General features: G+C 34.4%; 2 protein-coding genes and 4 pseudogenes across 2 annotated transcripts; 1 reads left to right on the top strand and 5 right to left on the bottom strand.

The window, feature by feature from the left end:
• Positions 1–1,422: 1,422 nt before the first annotated feature.
• LOC120117836 lies at positions 1,423–4,185 on the bottom strand (annotated as a pseudogene).
• Positions 4,186–5,409: 1,224 nt separating this feature from the next.
• On the top strand, positions 5,410–13,537 carry LOC120117835 (annotated as a pseudogene).
• Positions 13,538–13,990: 453 nt separating this feature from the next.
• On the bottom strand, positions 13,991–16,030 carry LOC120117870 (annotated as a pseudogene).
• Positions 16,031–18,058: 2,028 nt separating this feature from the next.
• On the bottom strand, positions 18,059–18,463 carry LOC120117834. Its single transcript, XM_039138030.1, has one exon. It carries the CDS (start codon positions 18,461–18,463, stop codon positions 18,059–18,061), a length of 405 nt encoding a protein of 134 aa, XP_038993961.1.
• Positions 18,464–19,237: 774 nt separating this feature from the next.
• Positions 19,238–21,971, bottom strand: LOC120117858 (protein YIPF1 homolog). Its single transcript, XM_039138049.1, has 6 exons — positions 21,849–21,971; positions 21,679–21,718; positions 21,342–21,422; positions 20,611–20,803; positions 19,940–20,207; positions 19,238–19,652 (listed from the first exon to the last, which is right to left on the bottom strand). The coding sequence occupies exons 1-6, from the start codon at positions 21,903–21,905 to the stop codon at positions 19,446–19,448; spliced, it is 846 nt and encodes a 281-aa protein (XP_038993980.1). The 5' UTR covers positions 21,906–21,971; the 3' UTR covers positions 19,238–19,445.
• Positions 21,972–22,716: 745 nt separating this feature from the next.
• LOC120117739 lies at positions 22,717–24,934 on the bottom strand (annotated as a pseudogene).
• Between the last annotated feature and the right edge of the window lie 1,065 nt (positions 24,935–25,999).

The following is a 25,999-nucleotide window of genomic DNA, read 5'->3' as shown; positions in this document are numbered from 1 at the left end:
ACCTGTGAGAAGCCCAAATCCTTGGAGAGCTGGATCGCATGAACAGCAGCGACGGCCTCAGCAACAAACACAGAGGTAACCTGGCGGATCCTTTGCCCGGAAGCTCCTACAATGTGTCCCGCGTTATCCTTTATTACCAACCCTGACCAGACTTCCTTTTCCTTTTGCGAGAACTGGCGTCAAAATTGGCCTTCACTATTGGTGCATTCGGAGGAGTCCATCGAGCTTTCACCAGAGACGAAGAGGGTTGGACGCATGCATTTACAATCACATATTCCTTGCAATGAACGTGGATGAAGGTAGTTAGCTCCTCACACAACGTTTTGTTATGGTAAACTCGAATCGGTGCAAATAATTTAAATTTAAATTTATTAATTCGTCAAAGTAACATCAAATTTAAATTTATTTTCTAACAATATAAGAACAACCAAGACATGTCAGTGCAAACTCAATTGACAATTAATGGTTTTCTAAAAAACTTATCATGTGTCATATTTTTATTTGAAAATATTTTTTAACAAACATAACAAAATTAATCTTAAAACGATTGTAAAATAAAATATTAAACATTGTAACAAAAAAATTAAATATTTAAAATAAAAAAATATAATATAAACACTTGTTTTTATATGTATTGACTAACAAATCCAGATCGGATACTGCAGAGACGAGATGACTCTCCCAATCCAGTTTGCTCCATTCATAAATGTCAAAATTCAAACCTCTGACCTTACTCAAAGAATCTAGTACCGGTTGTAACAATATTTAAACATACAAAGAACACATACACTACATTGATCCATTTTTTCTTTGAAGAATGAAAATAATGTTAGCACAGAAAATACAAGTCCTCACAAATCATTTGTAATCTTATCAAATATAAATTTACAAAATGTATCGGAAGGAAGAAAGCAGAGCATTTGCCCTTAGCAGCACAATAAGCCAGTAGTCAAGATATACCGGCTTAACTAAAATACAAGTGTCAAAAATATATATTTTTTTTTATCATTTAGATGTAAAGTTAATTTTAATTAAAATAAGTATTTAATGTTTCATTCGAATTGTCAACGTCCATTAAAAAATTCTATCAACCTAATGATTGTCTGACGTATTAGATAAAAATCAAAAATCAATCAGTAGTTTTTGTATGAAATTCTTTAAAATGATAATGAAATGAAATACGAGACGTATATTTTGACCAAATAAAAATTTAGACAACTAATGAGGGAAAAGAGAGTTGAACAGGTGTTTTTTAATTAAGCCTATTATCTGGATAAATCAGTCAGTAGTTTTATAAATCATCAAGTCACACTCCTTGTTTCGTGTGAGTGAACCCTGGACGGCCGAAAGAACCTGAAAGTTCACAGTACAAATAATTATGAAGGCAACAGCCACTCATTAGGGAAGGTTACCGTCAGGTTTAAGGTTCGATCGATAATGGAAAGATTGTATATTATATAAAGGAAGCAAAATTTTAGAAGCTACGTTTTCAGACTATGATGCATCATGTATAAGAAGTGTGAATGACTAATAATGGCTTTTGATACTTACCTTCCTCGGAGAAGGCAAAAACCCCCCAAACATATCATCGTTGTCACCTTCTTCCTCAGATTTTCTTTATCACAAGGACTGATGCTGTTGTCAACATCTGTAACAATGTTCTTCGGTTCAGGATGTGCACCTGAGGGTAATGCTGTACAGTAGTCGTCTTGAAAAATTGATCAAAATCCCGCGATTCATTTGATGGTCCCTCATCTAACATATGCATACTCAAATCAGATCGGTTAGAACTGTGTGTTGAAGCATCACTGGTTCCGTCGCTATTAGGAAACTGAACCTCTTTTGTAACGGTTCTTCCACCAGATAGCGAACCACTTGTTAAAGATGACATATTGGTTGAGTTACCATCTTCAATGTGACAAACACCCCTTTTGGTTGATTAAAAGAAACTGAACCAGCATCTTTGTTAAGAGTGCTCTGGTTAAGCATAGCTGATGCAAAAACATAATTCTGTGCTTTTACCCCCACCCCATCCTTGCCGGATTGAATGCTGGAAGGATAAGAATTCCCCGTTGATCCTGGTTGAAAAACAAAGCATAATACAAGTTGGATCCATAAGTATATTGGATGATATCTCAAATTCAAAATATTGGCATACTATTATCTGAGTTTTACTGAGCTAGGTGACATCAACTTAGAGTGAGAAATAACAGTGACTTGAGAGAATCTTGCTTTGGCATCTTCAGAAGACATTGGATATTTTTTCCCTTGGGAAAAAAAAAGGAAATTGTGAAGGAAAATTCATTTAGTTATACAGTATAACTACCATTTAGAAATTAGAATAATCAAAACCAGATGGCACAATTTAGAAATTACCTGTTGTTCCATTCAGGTCGAAGACTGTGAAAATGCTCAAAACAGGCAATAATCCTTCTGTCTAATTTCAACCTCATGAGCAGGCATCTGTTCTATTTCAATTTCTCCACCAGACTGATCTGTGGTGAAATTATGCTCCTTGAACCCCACAAGCCTCATGTACGGAGTGGCACCTAGGAATATACATACGAGTTGTAAGTAAAATGGGTGATGAGAATCTCATGGCCTTAAAAATATCTACCTTAGAGTTCTGCCAGACCGGTATCTGCACTTCTGCGTTTGAAAGATACAAGTGAGACTGATATTGGGGCTCTGACAGGTCCTTTTGCCCAACATCATTATCTTCAGAATCAGAAACATCCATCGTCATCTCTAATGTGTCTTTCTCCCATGAGTCATTCCAGAAAGATATTCCTCTCTTTCTGGCCAATCATTCTTCGGCACATCCCATGCTTGCAATTGCATAGCTTCAACCTTCACCGGTAACTCCTCATCATGTACCTGAGGAGCAGAGTCTGGTCGATTCTTGAAGCATTTTCACCTGCCTCTCCCCTAAATGAAGGCAATAGCTTATATTGAACAACATGACCGGAAGGAGTGTAAACTAATAGGTGCTCCAAAATATTTGTTTCATTTGAGCTCGTTGCACATCATTTGGTAAAGAATTATGAAAAAAACGGCAGAAAAAGCACTAGAGGGGAAGGAGGCCATCCCAGCAGCAGCAGATGCAGCATTGGTAACTGTATTAAGCCATGAGTTACTGTTTTTTATCTACTAACAACAGAGAGGGTAACAGTTGGTGGTGGCAAAGAAAATCTTTGAGAGTTTATCACGAAAGATGGAAAGACAACCAAGAGAGAGAGACAGCTGGTGATAAGATGGGCCCATCAACATGAGAATTCTGAATTTGGAGAACATTCTCACCACCAAATGGGGAAAGAACAAAAATATGGCAAGTACCCCGAGATGAAACAATGGCAATCCACTGACCGTAAGCGGTAAGGACAAAAACAAATATCTTGTATTACCTGCAAAACAAAACAAGACAAATTATAGATAGGTAGTACACAACAGTTTTTTGAAGGTAGAAGGTGCATGAACATACAGCTGATGTCATGCCACGATGAAGCTTGTAAAGACGCACATGTGACGAGCTCCGATTATAGTCTTGAGTGCCAGGTCCATTCTTTGTCGTTGATGGCATAATTCGAAAAATATTTATATTGTTCCCATGAATCGAAGCTGTAACTAAAAGTTTCCCACTAGGATCAAAACCAGATAGCACATGTTTCCTTTCAAAACATGTAAGATGATAAAATCCTAAATCTATACTTATATGTTCATCTTTTATAATTAGGTCAACATTTTCATGCCTATGGTAATAAGAATTCTAAACACCAATGAGCAATATTGTCTCATTCGATACCTCTCTGAGAAATTCGACCTTGTGCATGGATCTCGCATTTAAAAGAAATCCAAGCATGTAGGCAAAGATAAGAATGGAAACATTCCACATCGAGGTGGAATTAAAGTGTAATGATCATGTATGTAACTCGGGTACTCTAACAAAAGACAGGAGAACCAGAACCATCAGGAACAAGATCTTGATAATATTTCGACAAAGTTCTATAGCCCATGTCACTCAGACTGATTAACAGCAGCTAATTGCTTACTAGATTCAAAGGCATATCAAGCCACAAGACTCCCACTGCCGGGTGAAGTCGATGGAGTAAGATTCTGTGGACTCAGACCACCTTTATTGGACTGCAAAGGATTGCTTGAAGCATAAATTAATAAATTAAGAATCATTGTAACAAAAATATTATGAAGTGGGTACAATAGAACATTATTCTCCTTTAAATTAAATCTATTCTCCATTTATTTCATCTATAAATCTTTCCCTTTTCATGTTTCCTTTTTGTTTTCATTTAATTACCAGATTCTATTCCCCATCTATAATTGTGTAACCATGCAATCCCATTCTAAACTTTCTCTTGAAGAAAAGTAATATGAAATGATTTTCATAATTGATTTGAGTCTAATATGTATCGTATGAGTTATATTCCCATGCATCCTAGAGTTTGTTTAAACATATATTACTTTATATAAAAGTCTATATTTATTGTCGGTTTAAAATTCCGTTAATCCTTGATTAACGAGGCAGAGCTTGACCTACATCGTCTGCCTTCAACCTCGCTTGATCTATAGGTTAGTTCTTCTTTCTTTACTTTTAATTCTTTAATCACACATAAAACAAGTATTAAGAAAAATATTATGTTTGCTTTAATGTGATTACTGAATAAAGTCGTGTATTTATATTATTATTAATTTTTGTTGTTTGTTTTTTCTAGAGTATGTTAGATAGATGAGATGATTTGGTTTGGTTTTGAAAAGATAACAAGTGAAGGTGGCATTAAATCAGTGGGCAAAAAATAAACAAGAAGCCATTGTCAATGCTAGCCTCACCTCGACACTTCTAGTGTCGTTGTGGGTCCAAAATCATTGAGCAAAATGGTCTGTTATGAACAAATCATTGCTGGCAGCCATTTAAGGACAAAACTTATGACCAATTTCAATTAATCAAAAATTTATACGAATATGATATAAATACAAGTCTTATTGATATTTTAAGCTGACTAGATATTTTAAGCAGGATTTTTTTTACAGTATCCTAGTCATCTGGTTTTATCATCTTACATCCTTTTTTTGAAAACTATATAAATGCATGGCATAGATAGTAAAGCATGTAAACGCTAAAGCGTATGGGCTCTCCTTGTAAGTGCAATTTCTGTAAAAAATTCTTTGCAGAAACAGGATCATAAAATCTCCTTTTGTTTCTTCATCTGGGAGACCACGAGCCTGTAGGAAGCAGCTGCAGAGAAAAAATTGCAAGTGAGAGCAGTTTCAATTCTGTGTTGCTTAAACTCTTTCGTTTCTCTCCGGTGCCGATATCTATGTCCGGCATGTTTTTGGACTAGGGAAAACTGAATATAGCCATATTCCGTACATGGTTTCTTTGTTTTTCAGGTTAAGGGCTCGAGGGTGAAGTTTCACTAGGAAAGTGAACATGGCCGACTCTCAGGATATAGAGAAAGGATCAAGTGACAGCTTGTTTCAGCCATTTATTCAAAAAGATGAAAGGCGACGAAACTCGGACGATAATGGCAGTTTGTTCATGGTTCTTGTCAGCACATTTGTTGCAGTCATGGGATCTTTTGAGTTTGGCTCAAGTGTAGGTTTACCTTGGTCTCATGAATCAACAGGCTTATCGGGTTATTGTTTGTCAATAAATTGAACCTTTTTCGGGGTTTTCAGATAGGATACTCTTCACCTACACAGCAAGCTATAATGGAGGAACTTGGCATGTCCTCTCAACAGGTACATGAACATCTCCATCACTTTGGAATGTTACTCGAACTCGAAAATGAGTTTCATATATAGATATATGCACTAAAATTTTGAATATTTTGTCCTTTTGCAGTTTTCAGTATTTGGATCCATACTAACTATTGGTGCAATGGTTGGTTCAATCTCTTGTGGGCGTGCCGCTGATATGCTTGGCAGAAAAGGGGTATCAATACTTTGCTTTGCTTTGCTTATTTTCACACGAAGATATGACCTTTAAAGATCCTTCAAATATATGAAAAACTTTAAAAATATGAATGTGTCCGTGATTGAGACATACTCCGAATTCTTTGGTTAAACTTGCTATCTCATGTGATTGCAGACTATGAAGATGTCATCAATCATCTCCATTGCAGGATGGCTCATAATCTATCTATCTTTGGTCTGTTTTTATGTTCAAAATTCTCGATTGATTTCTTTAGCAAATCTCACCTCGATAAGTAGCTGAATGAATGAATTCTTTCCTTTTTCCAGGGACCTGTAGCTCTAGATTTCGGAAGATTTTAACAGGATATGGCATTGGTGTTAACTCCTATGTGGTATTATCTTTTAACTTTTGATAATCTAATTGAGATTATGTTATTGTGCGTGTGTACATATTTATCCCTCTTGAACTCCCTGGTTTCGTAGGTGCCGGTTTCATTGCTGAGATAACACCAACAAACCTTAGAGGGGCTTTATTAACTGTACATCAGGTATCGGATTCTTCTTTTTCTCGGAAGTATTCAAGTCGTCACTTGTATGAGGCACATTCGCACCTTCGACCTAATTAACATAGCTTTACGAAATCGATATTTTGCCAGGTTGCCATCGCCTCTGGTCTGCTGGTGGCATATACAGTAGGAGCATTTGTTTCTTGGAGAACAGTGGCTTTAACTGGTAAGTTAGTTTAGTGCATTGTGTTCATGGAAAGAAAATTTTCAAATTAGAAACAATACTTTAGTCCTTTAAGTAGACGAGAAATTCCATTGTTTCATATGGTTTAATTTAAGTTGATTCTTGGTTGCAGGGATGATTCCATGTGCAGTTATGATTTTAGGGCTTTATTCATCCCAGAGTCCCCTAGATGGCTGGTAAGATTAGTTTCTACTGTAAAAGCTATACCTATATACTCACTCGGTGTAAGTACTGGATACGGATACATATTTGACATACCGGTACCGGTATGCAAATGTTTGAATCGAGAATTTTACATGAGCGTCGGAATAAAGAGTCCGAGCAACGTAGAGTACAACTTTTAAAATTTTACACGTTCTGTGCTATACAGGCAATGGTTGGCTGCCAAGATGATTTCATTGCTCAACTTCACAAGCTTCGTGGAGACAGTGCTGATGTTTCAAGAGAAGCTGCAGAAATTCAAGTACTTATTTCACAATTCATCGTATTATATCTTCTCATCCTTACTTTGGGACCCATTTTGAGTTACTTTTTTCCATAGGATTCTTTGGCAACTCTTCATCGTCTTCCAAAGGCCACTGTTGGATTTGTTTCGAAAAACAAACTTACGTTTAGTGATCGTAAGTATCGATTTTCAGCGTGATGTTACGATCGTTATTTATGAAATTCAATCCATAATGCATTTCCTCTCATTGAATGGCATACAGATTGGAGTTGGACATGGTGTTCCAACAGTTCTCTGGTTACAATGGAGTAGTTATTATGCAAACCAAATTTTTACATCTGCAGGTAATCTTATTTATTAAACATGCAAAGAGATTGGGGGTCAAATTCGAATACTTGCGATAACGTGAGAGACACGTCCGGATCCGGAGATCACATTTACTTTTTGTTTACATAACATTTCTTTCTGTCTCTCATTCAGGAGTTCCTCCAAATGTTGGAAGTTCTCTATGCATGCTCGCAGATAATTGTTCTTTCACTTGGTGCTGTCATAATCGATCGAGTTGGAAGAAGACCTCTTTTAATGGTACCCAAAGCACTAGTTATTACATATCCATTTCCAAAATTTTTAAATACTCTTTATATCTTATTAAAATTTTAAAAAATTGTTATTCGGATTCGTCAGTTGGATATAAATATTTATACTCGATTTTGTTCAAATTTCGAAACAAATTATAATATATTTGTTTGAGGAGTTCACCTCTTGACGCAATGTATTTTCTTTACCAGAACAGCAATTGGCTTCTGATTGGGGTCCAACGTTCACATAATTGGCATCATGGTAACTGACAAAACCCTTAAACTATTCATACTCCATTTGTTTGTACTCAACTTGCTTACATATTATTTAATGGTGTCAACTTTGCAGATATATATGGGTTCCTATTGTCTTGGATTGGGTGGAATTCCATGGATTTGTAATGTCTGAGGTAAAAAATATTACTCGTTCATCGATTATTCCGAATTCGAATATTAATTAACCTAAGTTGAGATTGTGGTGCAGATATTCCCTCTCCACATCAAGGCATGGCTGGCAGCCTGGTCACTGGTCAGCTGGGGTGGTACTTGGGTTGTTTCCTACACTTTCAGCTCTCATGAGCTGGACGTCCCACGGTAATTAAATTTTTGGATATTTTTTTTCAATTCTTTATTTTTGAAAAAAATGTATTCGAAATAAGAATATGATTTTTCAATATATAAAAAATTAAAATTAAAAATGTTTTATGTACACTGTCTTGACTTTTTTTTCAGGCACTTTTTGGTGTTTGCCACCTTCTGTGCTGCTGCTATTGCGTCATCTTTAAGTTGGTACCGGAGACAAAAGGCCGCACCTTGGAAGAAATTCAGGCTTCTATGGGCTATTCCATTGAATAAAAACTAAGCTCGTATCAAATCGACTTTGCTTTGTCTAATCCAACGAATTAATTTAGAATTACTAGATGTTTTTTTCTCATCATGTCAATCTGTTCAATTAATGATAGATCATGCATTTATTATATATCAGAATTCTATTTCTAATTTAATTATTCCACACTCATTTACATAAATCTAATCATTCAAACAAAAACATAGAAGATAATTAAACAAATGGTAATGAATATAATAAATAACAACCTTAAAAATATGATACTATACTTTTCATCATGAAAAAAGGTTAGCCCCTTCATTAAGTTAATAAGCTTATGTTCATCGTAGTTGCAGAATGAACATCGATCTCAGGTCTGTGTTAAATGATGTTCTTTCAGCTTTCAGCTAGTAGATTGTTGTTTTGCACAATAGCTAGTTATCTGTTTACTTGTAGTTCATTTAGTTCGCGTAAAGGTGACATCGACTAGTTTAAACTTCGAATCTCAATATCTAAATCTTTTCGATTCGATCATAAAAAAAAACATGTTTGATGAGTGATGGTTTATATGGAATAGAATTATACTTTTGGAAGGTAAAATTACGTGGATCGAAGAACTCGTAAATCTAAATTACTTTTAAGAGTGAATATATATTATTAATAATAAAATATTTTCATATAGAGAGTACAAATAAAACTTTAGAGTACATACTATAAATTAATCAACATTAATATAAGAAATTTAGAATTTAAAGTAAGTACTTATTTCCTCAAACACACTTATATTTAGTTATTCAAACGATTAATTCGGTTATCGATCGAACCAAATTAACTATTTCGAATTAATCGATTTTCTTTAACCTTTAATCGAACTGAAATTTATTTGAAATTATTAATGAATCTAATAAATTTTGGTTAATTCGATCATTTTCGAATTAACCGAATTTTTTTTAAATTTCTAATTTATATAATATGAATACTTTTTAAAAAATATAGTTTACAATTAATTTGGACTATATCTAATTATAAAATAAAAAACAACCATTTAGTTTGAGTTTTCTTCAATTAATAATATTGATTTAGGTTTGAAAGTTATTAGATCTTAATTATTAATTGAGTTTTAAAAGATTTGGGCCGGCCTATATATTATATGTAATATATATAAATTTAAAATTTAATTTTGGTTAATTCGATTAACTAAGAGATTTGAAACTGAATTAATTGTTAACCAAATTTTAAAAAAAATATTAACGTTTTTCAACTGAATTAATTAAGTGACTAATCAAATTAACCGAATTAATTAGATTAAAATTAAAAAATGAACACCCTACTTCCACCCCCATTTCACTAAAATCGAATAATTAGTATATTTTCACAAAAGTTCATTTTATATTTTATAAATTTCCATACCTAATTTTTAGTATCGAGACTCACGTCCATCAAAATGACCCAAGGTTTGTATCGGTTGATGAGCCTTAATTTCGGGCCTAGAAAGTAGAAACAAAGTCGATAAGCGGGCTTCAAAACGAAAACCTGAACCTATGGTTTTCACTCCTTCATTGAATCGAAAATTAAGCAGGATAACGAGTAGGAAGATGGAGAATGATGAAAAAATCAAACGGAACAAACCCCAAAACAAGAAAGAAAGAAAACACAAATTGTAATAGGAATTCCATCATATAAAGAAGTTGTTGAAAGCTCACAGATTAAGTCAACCCCGCCATCTCTTTTCACTCCCTCTCAATCTTTTTCTCAAGCGTTCAATTTCATTAAATCCTCTGAGTTCTACTCTCCTCCTCCTCCTGCCCCCAGCTCCACTGTTTCTACCCCAAGGTGAGGCTGTCAATCTTCATAATTCAGTTCAATTTTACCTTAAAGTGTTGTTCTTTCTATTAAATTTGGCTGTATCTTTTGTGGGTATCTTTTTCTCTTTGATTTGGTTGAACCCTTTTGGTCAAGTTTCATTTCCTCCCTTTTTATTTGGTCCACCGACTAAATCTTTTTAGTTTTCGTTTTTAGAATTGAATGTTTTATTGGTAATTTTTTAGTTTCTTAAGTTTAGTTGGACCCTTTTGATCTATTCTTCATGTTCCCACTCTTGGTTAGCTTGTTGAGTTTGGTATGATAAGAAACTAGATTCATAAGATTCTGTTCTGTCGACTGAAGTAGCTTGTAATTTGTCTTTGCAACTTTTGGTTTATTTTAGGCCAACAGGTGAAGCCGATGTGCCTTCTTCTTCAGCTGTCTCTACCTCAGCTTCCCGTGCTGCTGCTGGTTGCTTCATCATTATCGAATTCGTCTCCCAGTCGCAATGCTATCCTTGTCAGCCACAGGCAGGTGATGTTATATAACTTGGCATAAGTGATTTTTATATTGTTGTCAGTACTAGTATAATTCTTCGGTTTTAACGAGTAAATTGTCAGCTAATTTCAGCCATCTATTTGTTTCAACATGACTAGGTAATACATTTCTTTTACAGAAGTTTAGCTTGTGTGGTTCGAGGTCATGTAGATGTGTCATTCGTTCCTTTGATTCATTCTCACTCTGTTTCGTATTATGTTGTTCCTTTGATTCATTTTAAATATGATAGAGCTTCCTGTTATTTTATAAAGTTTACAATTCATTATCAAGGTTAAAATATGTGAACTTTTAAGATTCTCCTGAACACTATTGCTAATAAACTTGTAATCCTGAACTTCCTGAGGAAGAACCTAGCTTGAATAAATTTTGCTATCAGGACAGGAATAGAAAGCCTTAAATAATGGCACTTAGGTTCTTCTACCTTTAAAAATAGCCTAAAATGTAGATGTACTCTCACCTCATGCAGAAGGGTAACCCTTGCTCAAGCACATCAGGAACGTGAGATGGGCTTTTGCAGATATTGTTTGTGACTATTTGCTCGTCAGAACTCATGTGCTCTCTATTTAAGGTTAGAACTACAACAATATCGATTAGTAGCACAATTCAGCAGTTTGTGTAATTAAGCAAAAAATGGGTTATTTATTTGAATTTTCAATCGCGTGCCTCATAAGATATAGGATAAGTCTTACTTGCACTTAGTTTTTGTATCTTGCTCAAGATTTCTATATTACTACCTACTAGAAGAAGGAGCAAATTGACGAACGAAAGTTGGTTTGGGTTTTAGATAAGACATGTTCTTCCAAGTTCTGAGTATATTTAAGAAACTGTAGGTTTTAAGCGACAAAGGGAACCTTGTTTTCTATGAAAGGGACTTGGTCTATTCTTTTATATTCAGTGTTTTCATTGGTAGATCTATCAAAATCCGTGCTTCTGTAATGCATTCAGCTCATTGAGTTGACTATTTGATGCAGTCGGTATCATTGCAGCACCCGGACTACCTATATTACCATGTCAGGGAACTACAAAGAACTTCAAGCTTCGTTGTGTTATGCCATGTTGATTGGTAAATCTTTGTTTTTGTTGATATTCATGCCCTTTTAATGGTTTCCTATTAGTTGAGATTTCAAACCATGATTATGTGCATTCTGACATTATAGATATGGCATTTTATCCCTCTGGCTATGTGTGGTACATGAATTTATCCGTATTTACTTTTTCTCATTCACAACTCATGCAAACAAGTAAAGAACTTTGTTGCTCATTGTTCAGTGCTTCTTTACTGCAGGAGGATGTTGTTTAGCCTTTGCTTGAGGTTACTAAAACAGCGCTGCTTCATGATTGCACTTTATTATGTGGTTGGAGGTATGGTGAAGATTTATCAACGCATTAAAGAGTAATTGTTATACGTTCTTTATGAATCTGAATGGCAATCTGTGACTGCTTCCATTTGTTGCAATAATATTCTTTTCTAATCATTTTAAGTTCTAACCTAGTTAGATCATATTTATTTGTGAATTTTATGTCAAAAGATAAGCCGTGTTGTGCTTATTGACCCCCCCTTTAGACTCTATTTATGCTAGTTTTTTTTCCCGATTTGTAATAGTCAGAAAAAGCCGCTACTTGGACCATAAGTATATGAAAACAAGCCTGCAGACCTCATTCAAGACCAAATGGATACACTAATTTCAAGGGTATTATTTTCTCTTCTTTTGAAGCTTCGTTCTGAAGAAAGTACTTACCGACTTACCGTGTGTCGTAGAACGTTATGATTTTTATTGACTAATCTGCTAAATCCAAATTTGTTGTACTATATTTATTAAATTTTTATTTGGCACGATTGATCTGAAATTAGTTTTACTTGGACCATAAGTATATGAAAACAAGCCTGCAGACCTCATTCAAGACCAAATGGATACACTAATTTCAAGGGTATTATTTTCTCTTCTTTTGAAGCTTCGTTCTGAAGAAAGTACTTACCGACTTACCGTGTGTCGTAGAACGTTATGATTTTTATTGACTAATCTGCTAATCCAAATTTGTTGTACTATTTTATTAAATTTTATTTGGCACGATTGATCTGAAATTAGTTTCTTGTAATAGCTAAATCAGCACTTACAACAGTTCGTCATGTTAACAAGACCAATGTGGTCACTCTTGGTTCTACATTCGGGGTTGTGTCTGCTGTTTACATCTAAATCGTCAGTGTTCTATTTGTTGGTTTATCTGATCTGATTATCATGTTTTTCCAGTCTCTGTCTAGTATCATGGATGCATCTATGGAAGATTGCTCGATGTCCTGGAATAGGAGAGCGGAAGGTTAAAACGCTTGCATGACACTTTCCATGAACCATTCAAGCGCATAGTTCCAGTAACCCTCCCGTTCCGGAAACTCCTGTCTGCAAAGATGCCGAACCAATCTCTGCAAGTGAAGTCATAGAAGCAGACAAGGATACTGAAGGTACGGGCAAACGTAGGAAAAAACAACCTGAAATAACGTTAAATCAGCTCTAACCACTGCATTTGCCAAGTGTGCTGGTAAAATTAGTAAAATGAACAATAAATCCGAGAGGTAATAACGGAGGTGGAACCAGTGCTGCTGCAGTACCAGAAGCTGAAACTAAAGATTCTTGGGAAGGGGTCGAAACTTGATCTTTTGCAGATATGATATATTGAGCTTATACCAATTAGGCATCAAACATTTGGTAACCTTTTACCTAGGCTTGAGATTCATGTGGCCTCGATGTGTAATTTTATAGCATGTATTTTTCTTTGGAGCAGTATGTAACTCTAATATGTTGATAGTTGTCTCAAGTAATGCAGAATGAAACATATGATAACAGATGAAAAGTATTAGTAATTTCATAGACAAACTTATGATTTCTGAAAAGGGAAAATAATACTGCAGTTATCAATCATTTTACAACAAATTTATACAAGAATATGAGCCCATCGTTTTAGTGCAGAAGCAACTATCTGAACTCTGAAGTGATTTACTTATGCAAGGAAGCAAACCCTTGTTGCCAACTCTTCTTTTCGACACATTCAGACACAAATTCAAAGATATACGAACCATTAAACATATTTTTCTCAAAAAAAATAAAAATAAATAAATAATACCCATGTCGGATATATACTCTATTCAACACTGTTGCACTTATGCTTGAACCGGATACACAATTAGGCTGTTTTGTACATTGTGTACAATGTGATAATGGTAGTAATACTTGGTAATGGAGATTTGTCAATGAAATCTGGAGGAATTAGTGGAATTGAAATTTTTAACCAAAGGAATCAATGACTGCACAACATCCATCATTAGAGGTCGATAATCAGCTTCCGGTTGCACACACATAGCAGCAATGGCTGCCACCTGTGGAGCGAGTACGTTGTTCATTTGATGATATATATTGATATGTGAAAAGCACAACACCATAACAAAGGAGCAAACTTTACCTGAATTAAATCCTTCTTTGAATACTGTCCTTGAATTGCTGGATCAACCATTTCATCAACTTTATCTCTGTTTGTTAACCTTGGAAGTGCCTGTGAAATTATCAAAATGTTTGATCTTCAATGCCGCATTCGGACGTGACAATTGAGGTATTACAGAAAACCCGTATCAGACACTAACCCACGAAACAAGGACATGTTCTCCAGGAGGTCTGTTGATGTCTATCGGCACACGGCCTGTTAAAAGCTGTAAAAGCACCACACCATAGCTGTAGACATCCGATTTTGTGGTAAGTTTACCTTTTGAAGCATATCTGCGATGTCAAAATTCACGGTCATTAGATTCAGAGATAATGAAGCAGAAATGCATGGGCATGATACTCTGATGAAACACTCACTCGGGAGCTAGATATCCTGTGGTTCCCAACACGCGAGTCGAAATCTGACCATCGATCTTATCGGACCCCATTTTGGCCAATCCGAAATCTGAAACCTTGGCTCTGAGGTTTTCGTCAAGTAATATATTGCTGCACTTAAGGTCACGGTGGATAACAGCAGGGAAGCATGTTCATGAGGAACTCAAGGGCTCTAGCACAATCAAGGGCGATGACTAACCGATTTCCCCAATCCAAAGATCTATGTTGATTGCCGGGACGATGAAGATGCTGTTGAAGAGAGCCGTTGCCCATGAATTCATATATTAGAAGCCTATGGTGCTGGTCAGCACAGTAGCCTAATAGCTCCACCAAGTATGGACAGTTCAAGCGGCTTAGTAGATCAACCTGCAGAATAAAATGCAGTAATTTAAACGAGCTCCATCGACTTTCATTTCTAAAGCTCGAACTCGACCCCGAAAATCAAAGTGGGTGGGGGGGACAAACTAGTTCACCTCCATCCTGAAAGCACGCTCCCCTTGCTTTCCATCTCTGTGAAGCCTCTTAATGGCTGCCATGGTTCCATCAGCAAGAACTCCTCTATACACGACACCAAAACCTCCGTTCCCGATCGCATTCATCTCGCTGAAGTTACCGGTTGCCTGTTCGAGTTCCTTGTAAGTGAAAACTTGGACCCCTTTGTATCTACTATGAGGTGTACGGACGCTTCCTCCGTATAGACACCTTGCCTTCACCTCTGCACCATTTCAAGGATTCAAACATCAAGGTTTTCATAAACAATAATACAAAAAAAAAAAAAAAACTGATGTTCCAATTTTGAGAATGGACACATACCAGGACTAGAATCGAAGTTTATAGTAGTAAGAGCAGTGCACCTGCTACTGGTACTGTTGTTTATGCTACCACTTTCGTTGCAAGTGTCGTGTTTTGCGACGGATTTAAGTCTACGAAACATTACTATAATTAGAAAGATTGCGAAAATGATGACAACTGAGACGAGTGACAGGATGATTATGACAATGGAGTTGAAGGAAAGGCCACCGGTGTTATGTTGATGGTTTCGAGTTATAGGATCGAAATGATGACGATGATGATGCTTGAGATGATAACTATGGTTTTTTGCAGGACTGAGCCCTGGTGTTGACATTGCAGGCGATGGTTCAGTGGCTGTAGTTTTGCTATCTTCCATGAAAAAGAAAAAGAAAAGCAACGTAACAAAGATGAAAGGAAAACGAGTATTAAAGAGGAAAGAGAAAGGACATAAGCACGAATGTGAAAAAAGATCTATATAATTACGAATTAGTATGAACTCAAGAGACATATATATACACATATTTATGGAGTATAATGAGAGTAGCTGAATGGCCAGAAAAACAGCTCTTTCTTCACCATTCTCTCTGTCTCTCCCCGTGATAAAACAAGTGCTTTGTATACTCATTCGTCCATTGTTTTGTTATTTTGTTAAGAATTGCCATTGTCTTTGCATCAGAAATAGCTTGGAAGTTTCTGATACCACGTCTCTGTCTTTCACCCAAATCATATGCAAATAATTGTCTTGTGTTTTGCAAAATCTGGCTCATTCATGTACCGGAAAAAAACCCTATATTTTTACAATAAAAAATGAGTTTCATATATCGAGTTTTAAACTTTTAAAAAGTAAAATTAAACTTCGAATTCATCTTAATTATTCATTCTAAAGATCTTATCTTAATTATTCATTCTAAAGATCTTAACTTAAAGTTTAAGAAGAAATGTAAGTGTTGAGATTCGAACTTGAAATACTATCCGGAAAAACTAACCGAGATTTGTTTTTACCGGAAGTAGTACAAGTTTCTTAGCAGGAATATTAAATGGAAGTAGAGGGCTTTGTTTCCGATAGGGAAGTGTAGAGAGGGGAAAATGACATAGAAAATACAAAGTTCCCTGGTTGCTTTTGTCCAATACATTATTATTTGTAGTCACACACACACACTCACATGGGCTGCACAAAATCAGCAAAGGCTTGCATTGAATTTAGTGAATCCACCATCTCTATATTTTATATTATAAACATGAACACTAAACAATCCGTGCCTGCCTGTTTCAGTCACGAGACTCTTTTTAAAGATCAAACTCACAATCTGGACTCTACTTTCACAGAAACACCTTTACTTTGGAAAGTCAATGATTGTATCATCAACGCATGCAATTTTTGTGTGTAAAATCTCTCGAGTTTAATATTCATAATATGAGTCGAGTCGGATGAGAAACTTAACAATAATTTGATAAATGATAATAAGAAAAATCAAAATGAGAATTAGGCCATCTCCAGCCCTCATCTCTACTCTTAAATATCTCTATTTCTACTCTAAAGATGAAACAGTAATTCATCTTCAGTACTATCTCTACATATAATAAAAAAACCAAAAATCCGAAGAATAAAAAATCCTCAACATTCTAATAAGAAAAAAACCAAAAATTAGAAGAAGAAAAAATCAACATTCAAATAAAAAAAAACAAAAATCAAAAGAAAAAAAATTGTAGCGCAGCTACAATGCAACGCCAGTTACAGTGTGCACTGTAGCCCGACGCCACAATCTAACATAACAATGATGATGGGCTAGAGCATAGAATCATCTTCAAGCGGAGATAATGTCACTCCAGCGCAGGGATTACCATTCAGCAGATAAGCTACTTGCTTCACTTTGTAGTGGTCCCAAATGGCAATTTTAATTTTTAATTGCCTAGTTGTTCTCAGAAGGTTCCAATCTGCAGGAGAAGCACATAAAGATAACCACTTAGCATTGATTATTGTCACAAAGGACAAAACGGAAGTAAAATTTTCAAACGTAAGTCCGAAATCAGCGGTCAAGTCTATATATAACCTCCTACATTAATTGCCTTGCACAGTAGCTCCTGCATCTACTTCATATACATATCCCCATCATGTCTAGCAAATTTTAGATTCGACATTTGATATTTATAATTTTAAATTAAAATCTGTAAATATATATGTATATCTAACACTTTCACTCGAATGAATAATATTATTTGACACTTTCACTCGGACAATATTAAATAATCCAAAATCATGTGACGGAGTATATATTGGTACTAATAGCTGGAGCGTAGGACCAAAGCACGGACTAATGAAAACAACATCGTAACCACTGGGGACGTTCATCCTGCAACTTCAGATGTCCTAAAATCAAACTTTGTAAATCATGTGAACCCTCAGCTTGGTTTTTTGTTGTTGAATAAATCAGTTTTATTACCCAAGAACAGAACATGTTACAAAACATCAGTGTTCTAATTACATGAACAGCAGTAACAAAAAGAAACAGAATCAATATATATCCCAATGTTCAACTAGAGTAATATTAACATTGTCATTCCTATTTATGTTCCTATCTCGCAGTTGTAACCGAACTATATCCTTTATGGCATGAAAGAGATCTTGAGAGTTTCTGAATCGGCCTTGAAACAACGGTTTGTTGCGTTCGTCCCATAGGATATAGATGAGGGCAGTAAAGCCGAGTTTCATGATGGAAGTTAGAAGTGATTTCCCCTTCCAAGTAGAGCAAGCCCAAGCAATAAGAGCATCCCAAGAGTGAACAGTAAAATGAAGACCAGAGTGGGAGAAAACAACATTCCATAATTGTTCAGCCACAGGGCATTTGATGAACAAATGTTCCCTTGTTTCACACGGATCATCGCAGAATATGCATTTGCAGTCGGTGATGAGTCCCATTCGGTGGAGTCTATATTTTGTAGGAAGTCTATCAAGCAATATCATCCAAGTAATCAAACTAAATTTAGAGATATGTTGGGGAAACCAGATAAATTTCTGCCATGGTACATGAGGTCTTCTGTCTCGTAAAGCATCCTAAATATCAGCTTGTTTTTTGCATCAACTGTTTTAGTGATAAATGCAATCACTACTTCAATTACGATTAACCATTCGATTTTGCCTATACATATCGATTTTGCACCTATTTAACCTCTATTTTGCACTATCCAGAAGCACTGGAGGAAAAATGAAACATTGGATTTCCAATTTTCTATCATTTGGATCATTGTACATGTTTTAGGTCGGTCCAAAAAAAACTTAATGTAAGACCCATTGGGCATATTCAATGGAACAACAAAAAGTCCCATAACATAAATTTTAGATGATAATTATGATTTTGATCGTTGTACCACACGGGATAGTGTCTATATCGAATATCGGAAAAGATCAATAACATAATTTCAGAATGATTAAATTATTTAACTTTAAAATATAACGATATTAAATATTTAAATTAACTAATATTTAAATTTATAGAACATAATTAACTAATATAACGATAGCAACTCTTTTAATTTAATCTTTTTATTCACAATATTAAAAATTTTAATTTTTTCTATTCACATCGTTAAAATTTAAATAAATGAACGTTATTTAAATAAACAACGTCTCATCACCTTAGATTAACCAGTAAATATCTTAGATTATTAGGTGTTTAAGGTATTAGAATGGTGAAAAAAACAATTACACTGTAAAAGTCGATTGTATTTATATCTGACATAGCACAATACAAATGAATGAATACAAGATGTAATTCTTGATGAAGAATAATAGTTAAAGCCCAAAATCGTAGCAAGTAGCAATTAATGCCAATGGACCAAAATGCTCTCTTTTTTTTCATCTAAAACTAAAATGAGTTTGCTTCATCGAAGGAAGTTTAATCTTACACGGAAACAGTGAACAAATAGAGCTTGAGCACAACAGCTAGGGCCAACTGCAACAGAAAGATGCCACCGACGATCAAGAACCATCTTTCTCCAGCTGAGTTAATATGAGCTTTTAGATTAAGTGCCACAAAAGTTGCTGACATGAACCCAGCTACACCCGCAATTACCCATCTGAAAATTTCCAATGGGACGACCGATAGACACTGCAATCAAGTACAGCAACAAGTTTAGGTTCACCTTAAAGAAATCTCCAAAAGTCCAGATTCTAGCTTTAACAGCGAAATTTTCTACAAGAAAGTTTCAATGTACTTTATTGTCAGGTGGTTTCCACAGCTTTTTCAATGTTTGAACTTTAAACGTTGGGAGCAAAGGAGTTGAGGATGGGGATCAACTTGGAAATTTGGAAATAAAATTCCAATGAAAGTTTATTGAAATTCAAAAACTAAAATGAGAGAGCCAAATGAACCATCTTATCATTCAGAGAACTTACCAGTGCAGGAATAAAGACAAACAGGGAGTATCCATACAGACAAAACAGCTGGACAAGGCCTGATGGTGCTGAAAAGTACTTGAGAATAACATACAAGGCAAGAGGAACCACAGTGACATAGCCATAGAAAACACCAGCAGACCAAGTCACTAGATTTATGTCATAATCCCATTCCTTATTCTTGAGCTTGTGTGCCATATAAGTCACAAAAGTTCCAATAGACGCTGCTACAAATATAAGAGTGGTGCATATCCAGAATGGTCCATATCTGCACAACATTTAAATTTTCAATCATGCACGATCCTACTTATAGGAAGAGGCAAAGATGAGCGCAGAAGAGACACAATGTACGTTTCCATCAGATGAAAGTTGAAGTTATCAGATTACAGTTACAGAGAGGCAAAATGATCTTTTTCTTAAGGCATGCTTGTATTTCATGTCCAAGAATAATATAGAACCACGAAGCTAAAACCTGCTAATGATCAACTCTGTTTTCTCTTCTCTTAGGGTTTTACGTACCCACAAAGAAATGTTTCTAATCATGTGCAATATAAAAGAAACTTTCCAGTTTTGTGCTTAGATAATTTTCCATACATCTATGTTCAACAATGACTCAATGCTTTGCACATTACTCCATTTAAACATAAATGAGTTCCGGGGAGAAAACTCACAAATCTGGGTTGGAAGCCGCTTTCTCTGTAAATGTTCCTCTAAATGGAAAGAGTGACTCCTTAAGCCTATCTACAACATCTGAAGTGTCAACATCGAAGTATGGCTTGTATGCAGCGACAGTAAATGTACGAAACCAACCACCTCCTTGTGCTTCATCAGATCGAGATCCAACAGCAGGTTTTGAAAAAGTATCTGCCGCAACAGAAGTGCAATCATTTGCCACCAATAAAACACCGAACATTGTTCATGTGCAAAGCTAATTAAAATTTTCATTTGAACTACATAGTAGCTACTAATATTACATTTAATTTGTTTGATCTATTTACTTTTGCTCAACTATTTGTTTCATACATGGCAGCTATTTCAAACATGTCATTAGTGTCATGGATCATCTTTCTTACTGTAATAACTTTCTAAAACCTAATCTTTTTTTTCTGATTGAGGTAGTACATTTTCAAGGCAAATTCTGAGATTTGAACTCATACAAGATAGGACAACGTGAGCATCCTGGACCACTCGGCTAATGAATGGATCTCAAACCTAATCTTTAAATCACAAATGATTTAGTATGCAAATTGAAAAATCGTGAAACCTAGAAATAAAACGCCCCAGGATAAACAAATCAAAGCATAAGCACCAATCTTAAAAAAAAATAAGCACCATCACAATTTAGATCAACTGAAAATAAAAACAAAACAAAGGAATTTAAATAAAATATAATCGGAAATACCATCGGCATCACGAGGAGGTTGAGTTCCGCCAGAGATTTTCCCCTGTGCATCCGATGGAGGAAATGTTTCAAGGTTCGAATCTACAAAATTAAGTAAATTAATTAATTAAAACTCAACCAAGTCCACAAATTAATTACCTCAAAGCACTAAACAACACTTCTATTGACTTTAAAACTTCATTATACATTAAAACATACATTCTATGCATTCATTTTAAACTCCGATTATACCTTCCTTTCCTACACTTTTCCAGCAATCAAACAACTAAATACTACTACAAAAAACAAGAATTTAAATTCAGATTCATAATTCGGCAACTGAAAAAAAATCGTTCACCTGCAAATTTAACGGCGACATGACCGGGATCTGAAACCGCCTGAGAAATTAAGTATTGGAAAACAATTAGCAACGGAGATCCGCTTAATTTTAGCTCCAAAAAAATGAGAATTAAAAGCCTAAATTGAGAATAATTAGAGAAATGCGCTAAATTATGAAATAAAACTTACAGGAACAGATCCAGAAACTTTCTGATTATCAATGCTGGTATAACCTCCAGACATCATTTTGCTTCTATTTTTCAAGCAGATCTCTCTCTCGTGTCTTGAAGTCCAGAGGTTTTGTTAAATGATTTCTGGGATTTAAGACAAGATTCCTAATATAATATAAATTTGACTTACATTTCAATATTTTAGGTAGAATGTCCTTTTTAGATTCTTAACTTAATATGATTAATCATTTTAGCCCTTAAACTTTTGTTGCGTTCCTTTTTGCTCTTGAACTTTTTTTTAAGAAATTGATTCAGATTTCATGTTTGATTACATTTGACAAAAACTAAATAAAAAATCAAGTAAACAAGAATATAATAAAAGTGTAAGGGCTAAAATGATTAAACTAGTAAAATTAAGGGGGCACAGAAATATATTTTGCCTACATTTTATTATATTTATTATTTTGGTACATTGCATTTTATTGTATCTAGGACATCATATAAAATTGAAGTTATTTGTTTACTTTTGATTTGAATTAATTTTTATTATATTAAAATTTTACATATTTAACAATTTATTTTAATTTTTAATCAAAATATTATATATATTATTTTTTAATCGTATTTATTTCAACTTATAAACTTTAATTAAATTTTTTGAAATATACTTTAATTTAATCGTATTTAATTTGTTTGAATCCCCAATCATGTTTTATAACTAATTTTTTAGATTATATTTGAGTAAAATAGACTATTTATTTAAGTTTTATAAATACGATTACCAAATTTCGACAAATTAAAATATAAGGATTAACTCCACAATTTACATGAAGAAAAAGGATTGAATTCAAACCGATAATATAATTTTCAACTCCATTAACAGAGTATATTATACAAATGTATAACTATGGTGTGTATCTTTCCATTGCATTCCTGCATTTGATCATAACTTATTTCATACGTTTTTTAATCTACCCTTTGTGAGCAATAGAGACCTCCGGATGGCAAGTATAAGAACCCAAGTGGTGGCTGTGATTTTCTCTTTGATCATCAGAAGCAAAGCCGAGCTCAATACAGTCTTTGTGATCTGGGCATCTAATCCCTTGAAAAGCCGAGAATCCCTTCGCTTCTCCAAATAGCACCAATGACTCCCAGCATAGTTTTGCGGGATTTGGGTCGAGTTCTTTTAGTTTTGTCGTCGTCGTCTGGATCTGCAGCTTGAATCATTACCTTACAACTGCATTGAGTTGGCATACACATCATTACTTCCATATAGTTGAAAAATGCAAGTATACTTCTATAAAGCAACTATTCGAGAGAGTAGCTATGCACCTGATTGCGGGATAAGTTATAACAGTCGCGATACTCTTTGATATTGCACCCAACAAGAAGGCCGTGAAGGCAGATAGAACTACAGGGGATGAACCATGGTCTGCTTTCTTCGATTTTTGCTTAAGTAGTCGTTGTTTCAGTTGATCGAAAACCGTATACTGCAGTTTAACGTATTTTTAGCCTTAGTTTCAATGAAGATAACAAGAAATATTTAAAGATCATGGTTCGAGGCAAGAGCGTAGAAACCTGAATTGCGGGGTTGGAGGTCAGTAAAAGAGAGATGCCGAGGCCATCAAATGCGTCACTCAAGGTGCCTTCTGTGAGGGTCTTCCAGAGCCCTTTCGATTTACCAAAGGCACTTGTCTGCATCCTCGATGCGGCTGTATCTAGGGGCTACAAAACAATAAACGGTATTCAACGCCGAACTCCAAAATTAAATTGTGCATGCTTGTGGATTATGCAATATCGTAGTACATGATAATAGATGGATAGGACCTTTCCTTTTGGCTAATAGATGGGTAGATTATATATTCAAAACAAACATTTAAGACTTGCCGAAAGATGTCTCACCTGAGTGAAATAGCAGTGCAAGCCCCTGCCGCAGCGGCAAGAATCAAGTTTGATTTTGTTCCAATCGACTTGAATCCGCTCTTTTCTAGGTACAGTCTTTTGAAGTAGCTATATCCATAGAAGTAGACGAATTGTGCAATGAATGACTGCAGGTTTTTTGTTCCTAGGCCCTGGTATAAGGAAAAAACTTGACGATTTGATACCGCTTCCCATAATACATCAGAGAGATTCCTATATAAGATAAGAAATTGATATCAGAAACTAACAAACTCAACCAAGAACTTCAAACATTGCCATAGCTCAAGTTCGAATAACCTCAATCTAGTAGTGCAGCGACGAACATTCATCGAAATCAAGCAGAACATAACAGTAAAATAGGGAAAATAGTTTCTTTCCTCGACCATATTAAAAACTGAAAATATGCAACATGAACGGCAAATGAAGAAGGAAGAAAATCTAGTATTTGCATAGCTCAAGTTCGAATAACCTCAATCTAGTAGTGCAGCGAGGAACATTCATCAATCTATAAGGTTATAGTGAAATTAAATCTTATAATCCAGTTCAATTAACATGAACTCCTAATTATGCTATGATTGCGTTAGTTTTAATCAATAAGAAAATCAAACCCATATTACGAATAGAAAATTTTAATCGCTCTTCTATTCCAAGCTTATTGTCTTCCACTGCTAATTCATTCATACCAAATAATAAAACGTAAAACCCATATTAAAAAAAGAAATTAACTCATGAATTCAAACACCGACAAAAAAAGAAGCGAAATTCAAAATTCCCCGGGATCATGATCAGGGATCACAACAAAACCAAAATAAATCCATAATTTTTTAAAAAAAAGTAAAAACCGAGAAAGAGAACAAGAATAAGAATTGGGTAACCTGTATTTACGTTGACCATGGGTTTGGACCTCGGCTTGATACTTGGTTTTGCAGGTATCGAGAGGGTACAAAATCGTGGTGCTTAACAGTGATCCTATAGCACCTGAAGTTGCCTCCGATATAGACTCTAAATCAACACCCATATTCAAAAAATCTTCTTTTATCTCTCTGGTTTCTGTTTTACTTGATCTCTGGACGCTGGAAATTGAATCTATGAAATCATTTGAACTGGCATTTTATACATAATATAAATAGGAAGAAGAAATGGAAGGTAGCTGGAAAAGGAAAACGTAAACGCGACCTGCCGAGGATGATATACACCTAGGTTAAAAGTACACAAATATCCTTCCACTGTAAGAGGTTAAAAGTACACAAATTATTTTTCCACATATTATTTTATTTAATTTTTTAATTATAAAAAATATAAAATAATTATTTATAAATTTATATATTTTAATCTCATTTTTCTGTTAAAAATAATAATTTTTTCAGTTAAATCTTAATTTGATAAATGAGATATAATAAAATTATATTTATAGGCATTTTCGTTATTTTCAAACACTGATTTTAGCTTGACGATATAATGTAATCAGAAACTTAATCCATCAAACTATTTTAATATTAGATTTTATCATATTTCAACCAACAGATAAATATTTATCTCATAATATTGTTAATATTTTAATAAAATATAATGAATTTAAAACATATAAAAATTTAAATAATATTTTTATAAATTTTAATAATCAAATAAATTAATAAAATAATATCCTATAAATACACCATGCCCTTTGCCTATTTAATAGACGCGATGACACTTTTTCATTCGGATTTGGAAAACCGTGGGATTCTCCGTCCATTTTAACGGGCTGGCTTAACGTGGTTTGTAAAAGAGAGTCGTGGTCAAATTTTTTTCCCATAGTTCCAAGATGGACAAATCTTCAAATACAATTTTGGTTGTTAAAGAAACCCGTGAATAGAAGTGTTCAAATTAAATCGTAATCAATTAATTAGGAGTATTTAAATTAAATTGTAATCATTAATTAATATAATCATTATGTTTTATAGGTTAATCAAACTGTTAAGGTTAAATAGTTTTGATTAATCTAATTGTTAAAAATGCCGGTTAATAATGACGGATGAATTTTGATAAATGATTAATCATAAGTTAACCGTTAATAAATTATAATTAATTATATTTTTTTAGAGATAATAGAATTAGAAATAAAATTAAAATGGTTCCTTATTTTTTAGTTATCATATTTATCTTATTTTATAGCACATTAAATCATACATAGATGGAATAAATATATGATTTTAAATTGTAGAACATAAATATGTACGTAAGATTTTAAACTAAAAAATATACCTCCTA

Source organism: Hibiscus syriacus, unplaced genomic scaffold, assembly GCF_006381635.1.
Source record: "Hibiscus syriacus cultivar Baekdansim isolate YM2019G1 unplaced genomic scaffold, ASM638163v2 tig00110321_pilon, whole genome shotgun sequence".
Classification (NCBI taxonomy): Eukaryota; Viridiplantae; Streptophyta; class Magnoliopsida; order Malvales; family Malvaceae; genus Hibiscus; species Hibiscus syriacus.
The sequence above is the reverse complement of the archived record's forward strand: the minus strand, read 5'-3'. Positions and strand labels throughout refer to the sequence as shown.

Coding starts and splice junctions, on each gene's coding strand:
- LOC120117834 (XM_039138030.1), bottom strand. CDS start 18,463: ATGGGACTCATCACCGACTGCAAATGCATATTCTGCGATGATCCGTGT.
- LOC120117858 (XM_039138049.1), bottom strand. CDS start 21,905: ATGATGTCTGGAGGTTATACCAGCATTGATAATCAGAAAGTTTCTGGA. Junction 21,719..21,848: donor AAGTTTCTGGATCTGTTCCT/GTAAGTTTTATT, acceptor TTAATTTCTCAG/GCGGTTTCAGATCCCGGTCA. Junction 20,804..21,341: donor ACCTCCTCGTGATGCCGATG/GTATTTCCGATT, acceptor CTGTTGCGGCAG/ATACTTTTTCAAAACCTGCT.